The sequence below is a fragment of the Lactuca virosa genome, chromosome 4 (assembly GCF_052849685.1).
Source record: "Lactuca virosa cultivar CGN04683 chromosome 4, Lactuca_virosa_CGN04683_v6, whole genome shotgun sequence".
Taxonomy (NCBI): domain Eukaryota; kingdom Viridiplantae; phylum Streptophyta; class Magnoliopsida; order Asterales; family Asteraceae; genus Lactuca; species Lactuca virosa.
The window spans coordinates 446,419,592-446,427,148 of NC_136429.1; the positions used below are offsets into that span (position 1 = coordinate 446,419,592).

At 30.8% G+C, this 7,557-nt stretch overlaps 1 protein-coding gene across 1 annotated transcript; it reads left to right on the forward strand.

Moving 5' to 3' along the window:
• Window positions 1–5,020: 5,020 nt before the first annotated feature.
• Window positions 5,021–6,945, forward strand: LOC145109096 (large ribosomal subunit protein uL23y-like). Its single transcript, XM_079046211.1, has 2 exons — window positions 5,021–5,310; window positions 6,378–6,945. The coding sequence occupies exons 1-2, from the start codon at window positions 5,122–5,124 to the stop codon at window positions 6,780–6,782; spliced, it is 594 nt and encodes a 197-aa protein (XP_078902337.1). The 5' UTR covers window positions 5,021–5,121; the 3' UTR covers window positions 6,783–6,945.
• Window positions 6,946–7,557: the final 612 nt, after the last annotated feature.

A 7,557-nucleotide genomic window follows, 5' to 3' on the forward strand; every position in this document is an offset into this window, starting at 1 on the left:
TCCAACATATATTAAGATCTCTACTTAAGAATCGCCAAATCATATAAAGATTTATACAACATAAGTTCCCAAAGCAAAGAGAACTAAACTAAATGCACCCAAGCCAATTGATTTGAAAATCTAATGCCCTTTGACCTAGTATAACAATCATACTTCGTCAGTGATAGTGGCTTAGTGAATGGATCGAAAATATTCTATTTAAATAAAATTTACTTACTATGATGTCTATGTTATGACTAACTATCAAATGTAATGGTACTTACTAAGTATTATGCCTTATGAATTTCTGTGACTTGAGATCGTTAGTCAAGGTGATTGCACCCTTATATCAACAAAAGATTTCAATAGGACCATCAATGATTGAAAAAAACATTGAGATCACTGATGAACCCCTTTTTAGCTACTTAACCTTCTTTGCAATCTCACTATCTGCAATATGCTAAACTTTTGTTGTCAAGTTGTGACATCTGCTAATTTACAGAATAAAAAAAAAACTTTCTTTATGCTTTCAAAACCAGGTTATCTTTGTTTGTAGAAAATCCTAGTATACTGGAACATTTTGTCGAAATTGTCTCATTTTATTAAAATATCTTGAGTACAAATGTTGTTTAAAAATCACAAAACTCTAAGCATATCATAATCAATATAGTACATAACTTACATCATAAAGACCTAACGGTCCTGAACACAATTGCATGTTGTCTCTTTAAGTTTATCAGCATCCTATTCAAGCTCAAGCAGCCTTAACATCGCTACTTGTGACATATAATTTGAGTGGATTAGGTTTGGCAAAACCTGGTTAGACACATATGGTTCTCAATCCCACAATATTTTAATGATAATAATGATAGGTTTTATAGGTTATAATTCAATGCTTGAGGTAAAAATAACTTAACCCTTAAGTTCACATGAAATCTTTTTGGATATAAGTTTTATCTATTGATAGCAATAACCTATGAATATCAAGAACCCTAACAGAAGCCTACAATAATCAAAAGTCATATAGGATTAGAGTTTACATACCTTTTGATTATTATAGTAAATAATCAAATCAATTCCTTTCTTCAAAATCCTAGGAAAACAAGCAAAAAAAACCATGATGCCTCTAATGGTTTGTACCAAAACCCTAGAAATTAGAAGACTTGAGGAGAGAGGAAAGGGGAGTATAATTTCGACTATTCCTTTGAGTGTAAGAGTGGATGAAAATGAGGAGCCAAGAGGTCCTATTTATTGCTGATACAAGGAGCCTTGGAAACCCTAATTTGAATATAATCTGAATATTTCAAATTAGGTAATTATCCAACTCCTAGTTATCCTTAAGTAATATTCCAGAAACCCTCAAAAATGCTCTCCAAAACCCTCCAAGACTTGGAAGCTTTTGGAATTCACGCTTGTTTACTATTGATAATTACAATTTAAGTCCTTACATTTTTAATTAATCCTAAAATTAATTCCAATTAATTTATGATTAATTATTAATTAAATAATACTATTTCTAATTAATATATTAATCTCATAATATATTAACAAATTATTTTTTACTATTTATTAATCACATAATAAATCAATAAATCAACCTCTCTCTCCAAATGTCATTCTACTTAATTACTAGTTTTGAGGGCAACCTAAAAAAGATTTTGCTTTTAATTCAAGTATACTCAAATTTAGTTATTTGCTTAGACACCTTAATCCAACAAATAAATTATATTTACTAACCCTGCAAAACCAACTATTATCAAACATCACAACATAAATATCTATAAGACATTTTTACCCTTAGTTACCCCACTCGTCGATCCTCACATACTAATCCTATAACATTGATCTTATGAAATCTATTCTGATGGATCACTGTAAGCATCGAGTTGACTATACTGCTTCGGGGATTCTTCAGTAGTAGGCATAAGTCAATAAAGGCAACCATGGGGGGATAGAGTACCTGAATGAACATACAATCCTTTTACCCGGATCAATATGATTCATTAACACCACAAGATAGTTTTGTCATGGGTGGTCATCTATACTCCACTAGATGACTCAGACATACCCACCGGTAGTCCAATATAGATGCGCCATTTATGGCTATCTAAAAAGAGGATGAATACTAGCATAGTACTCTGGGACGTAACCCATACCTTGACGCGCAACAATGTCATAGAACAGAGCTCACTCTTCGTTCCAATCTCACACAAACCCTTAATATGATACTACCCCATATTTAACTTAACTGAACTAAGCATCCCCTTTAACTTAGTTTATAACTAGACAAGATTACAGAACTTGTAATCCACTTCTAATACAGTTTTCTATCTTATGGAATATCATTACAATACAGGGTATAACTAAGCACTTATTTAACTTGCTTTGACTAAATAATCCTTGTGAAACCTTAGTTTGTAACTAAACCATATCAAAATACTTGTAATTCATTTTCTATATAGTCTTCCGGTTAATGCAATATTAACACAATATAGGGTATGACTACACCTTTATCCAACTTACTTGGAACTGAACATCAAAACTAGACAAGACTATAATCCATGTAATCAACTTCCAATACAAATCCTTATTCATGCAACACTACCATAATACAATGTATATATTTAACATCGAGTATCAAATATTTAGTATACACTAGTCTTTTAAGTAATAATACTTACATTAAGATTGTCATGTGGCAATACCATATATACACTTAACACATATATAAACATATCTGACTCGCACAGTGTATGTTGTATAATATTACCAAATATACATTTAATATGTATTCTAGATAATAAGCATCTAATTCACATATAGGATTTCAACTTAGATTTAATACTTTAATAAATATTTGTATTAAAATCATGTTCATGAAAGTAACCACACACTCACCTGATTATGGTGGAAGATTCACGGGAAAGTTAGCTCCTTGACTAACACTTTAGTTTTTCCATTTTAAATTACCTAAATACGAATATTACTATGCTTCAGTATTTGTTCATATTTGTAAGGTTGTATTAATCATTTTTGGATTCTTCAAAAATACCAAAGAATATCGAGTTCTATCAAATAATCAAGGACCATGTAAGATCATATTGGAGGTAGGATTTGTTTGGTATACAAAGTATATTGTTTAGAAAGTTCACTTTAGACACATCACTAAGATCTAGCCTAGACATCACTCCTATAAGTAGATCGATCAATATTTTGACTGGAATTACCGATAAACTTTATTTATAGGCTCATAATAATGACAATGAGCATAAGTATTTGTTACACTTAACAAGTGTAGTAAACATAACTCGCCTTACAAGTTTTCTAGCGAAAACTCGGAGATTTTGCGAGCAGAATTTTGACGCTGATTACTTCATATGTCGGGAATTCTGTCGCTGCAGTGCCTTATTACGATTACTCTGAAAACTCCAAAAGTAAGATTTCTAGAGAGGAAAGTGTTTCTAGAGAGAGGAACTCAGAAATTGGCAAGGAAAAATGAAGTGAGGTTTGCTATTTATAGGAGATCTGATGGGAGGGCACACCGCGTCCTCATCTTAGGTGCACCACGCCTTAGCGTAGGTGGCAAGGCTTGCTTCTAGTTGTGACACGTGGCACGATGTGGGTAGTGATGTGTCTTTTTAAGCATGTAAATCTCGTAATCTTTGAAAAATCATATCTTTCGCATACGAACTTCATTTTCAACGTTCTTTATATCCACAACACAGTATAGTTTTTATTTACAGTCTATAACACTATAAAAGACTTTTTAAAATTCATATCTTCTTCATAAAAGCGTTGCTCTTGACGTTCTTTATATCAACGGATTCATATTTACGAGGACATCAACTTTCGTTTATATTGTTTTGGCTAATAAACAAGCTATTTTCATTTTATCTTTTACGACAAACATTGTTGTATCGAGTTAAATGCAAAATTTTTAAAAATTATAACTTCTTCATGCGAAGTTAGATACGGGCATTCTTTATACTTACGGGTTCGTAATTATGACCATTACAACTTTCGTCAAGATTATTTATCTTAAATGATCTTTTATTTATAAATATTATTTTATCGCTCTTCCATAAATTTATAAAAAAAAGGTTAATACAAATATTATATAATCATAACATTTGTCCACATATCGTGTATACACTAAATAAATATTTATATAACCCGTAATGCTTACGAAGAATAATTATCCAAATTGAGGATTTTCAATTGTTCAATGAAACAAATATTTATTATTATTATCCCTTAATGGTCTAGCCTTAACTTGCGGGCATTACACAAGTCCACTATGGTGTCCTGTTTCGCACTCCTCCAAGTCACTACTTCTCCATGTACTAAGAGCATGAATTCCTACTCCAAACGAGAATCACCTCTACCAGGAGACTAGCATTAGTATAACCATTGCATTAATCTCCTCCATACTTACAAGAACATATCTTTTGTCCTCCTAGGATACTTAAGAATGTTGTTTATATATATATATATATATATATATATATATATATATATATATATATATATATTGTAAAATATATGTTTTTGTTAAATAAAAGAAACTAGTGACGTGGATTGTGATATGACCTACCTATTAAAAACTTCAAATTTCTATATGTAGATAATACTTTGTACTGCTACATACTTGTATCCGCGACATGCTAATTAAATAATTGTTGTTGTAAGTTTTTGAATAGATCACATCATTATTCATCGTGTTCGTATATTAATTTTTTAATTATCTTAATTAATCAATTAATTGTTTTATTTTCATGTTAGATAATTTTTAGTTGATTTAGTTCTTACCAATTTAGGTTTGTATTGATTTTATATTTTATGGCATGTTTTATATAAATTTGGTTACTTGTTTCTACGAGTTAGTCCATATCGTCTTTGAATCGCATGTAGTTCATTCACCGATGTTTTATTCAGGGAAAGATTGTGATGAGAAGGAAAATATTGGGTACGGGTTTGAAAAAAACAAAACATCAGGGGTTATCTTGCAATAACATTATAATCTTTTATCCGTGAAACAGTCCAGACTCCAAAGCCACAAACCCTCTTCATCCATTAAACCCTTTCATATCTTCCAAAATTCGTAATTCTTTTTTATCAGTAATTCAAGAAAACAGCAAATCCATGGCAGTCATATTTTCCTCTTCTAACATGATTGTCCAGATCAGAAATCATTCATCTGCATCTCCGCCATCGGTGAAAGCTTTTGCTTCTTCAAAAGGGGGTTTTGTAAACCCTATCAACTTCAAATTTCCTTCAAATTTCACGCATAATCCATCTTCTTTTGCAATCAAAGCTTACCAGGATGAATCGGTAACTTCTTATCCCTTTTTTCGCATATGAAATTTCTTGTGCCATTTATATGCTTATGTGAAATTTTAAATTCGACGTTTAAACTCTTCCTCTCGAGGACATTGCCAATGTTCGTATGTGTGTTTCTATGAACAAATCCAGTATGGTTATGTAATTAACCTGAGTGCAAAGTAATTCAAAGTTAGAACAGCCTAAGAATTCAGAATCTGCAAACTAGTTATCAAAGCCACATGTGTTTTCGGTTGCAGATTGTTCTCTGACATTTATAGAGGGTTGCAAAATGGTCAAATAAGAAGTAAAACCTTGAAATGTGTTGTGATTGTGGATATGAAAACACAATGGTGAGAAAGTATAAGTTTTAAAAAATGGTTAAAAGTTAGATCTTGTTTTACAAGTAGTGTTGATGTGCTTCTTTGGTGTCAACATGTAATCCCTTTTTGTTTTACAAGTAGTAGTGGCCACTTTTAACATCTAAAAGGTAACTACTTAGGACTTATATGGAGAAAACGAAACATATTGTTATTCCACTAGTTTTATTCTTGATGTTCTTTTTAAGCCTTCATAGATAGTGCATACAACATTTGTGAGGAAAAGGATATGGAAGGGAGGGTGAGTTTTTTCATGTGGTAATGGTATAGGATTTATCCTAAATTAATATTAAAATGTAAAGGATTAAAGTCAAAAGATGTGTTTAATGCATTTTCTTAAATATTGAAAATGGAAATTAGTGATGCAAAACGTGTTGAAGTTTGCAATTTTGTGCCCAAATAAGTTTATTCATATGTTATCTCGTGTGTCTAGGATGGAATGGAATGACGAATGAATGGAATGGACAAGGTACTTATGGAATGAGTGATTGCATTCCATGGTCATGTTTCGTTTCCATTACTATCGTCATTTCTTATAACAACTCTCTTGAACAAACGTTAAAAGTGGTAGGTTTTTCATTTTTGTATGAGATGCAATAGGAAAGTAAATGTGTGACAATATTTAAATGTTCTATTTATGCTATTAATGTAATTGATTATTTTACACTTGTTTTGTATTTTTTTACTTTGTTATATCAGAAACTCGAACCCAAGAGAAGCATATCAACACCAAGTAAACCTAAACTTGCCAATTTCAAGGAACCAATTCCCGAAAAACAATCCTTAACATTTGTCGATTCAAAGCAATCTCCAAAAGAAAGAACAGCCACACAAACATCATTGGACTATCAACTAGTTCTCAAGTATCCACTTGTTACCGAAGCCGCAATACAAAAAATCATAAAAGAAAATACTTTAGTTTTTATGGTGGATGTTCGTGCTAACAAAAAAGATATTAGAAACGCGTTTGAAAATATGCTTAAGATCAAGACAAAGAAAATCAACACGCTCATCAACTATGATGGGACTAAAAAAGCTTTCATACAGTTGTCGCCTGAGAATCAGGCGACAACTGTTGCTAAGAAAATGAAAATCTTAGCTTAGATTTTGATTTTGTCGAGGATTTTAATTTTAATGTTGTATATAACCAAGGGAAGCAAAGATATGAAGATGAAAATGAAAATGAGAAGCATGTAGGTTGACAATTTGACTTTTGTTTGGTATTTTGTTTACTACCAAACTTAGTTTTGGATCTTGATTTTGGCTTTGTTTCTTTTGTTAATCATGTTGGTTGTATTATGTTTAAATATTATTAGGTGAAGTATGTTTAATGGGTTAAGACACTAACTAATTACCTATTTGCCTTTTTTTTTTCCTCGCAACTACTCTTGCATATAATGTACGTAATTTAAATTATAATGAACCTTTACTTAAAAAACAAAGGGTTAATCTCATAAAAAACCTTATATTTTATGTGTTTTTTCAGGTAAAGCCTCAACTTTATTTTTTGCCCTAAAAAAGACGTATTTTTTCGTTTTTTCCAAAAAAACCCTCAACTTTATATTTTTTTCAAAAAAATCTCAACCTTCTAACTTCTTTCAAATAAACCCCGACTTTTTTAGTTTTTCTCGAAAAACCTCTCACATTTTACAACTTTTTTTTGGAAAAAAATAACTAAAAGGGTCCGATCAGAAAAAATGAAAAAATACAATGTCTTTTGCAGGAAAAAAATAAATTTGAGGTTTCATCCAGAAAAAGCACAAAATATAAGGTCCTTAAGGAGATTAACCAAAAAAAAAAGATTAGACATAATAGAAACTCATTAAAACCCTAAAATGATTATAATAAAAATAATATATTTTTAGTTATTTATCAAAAA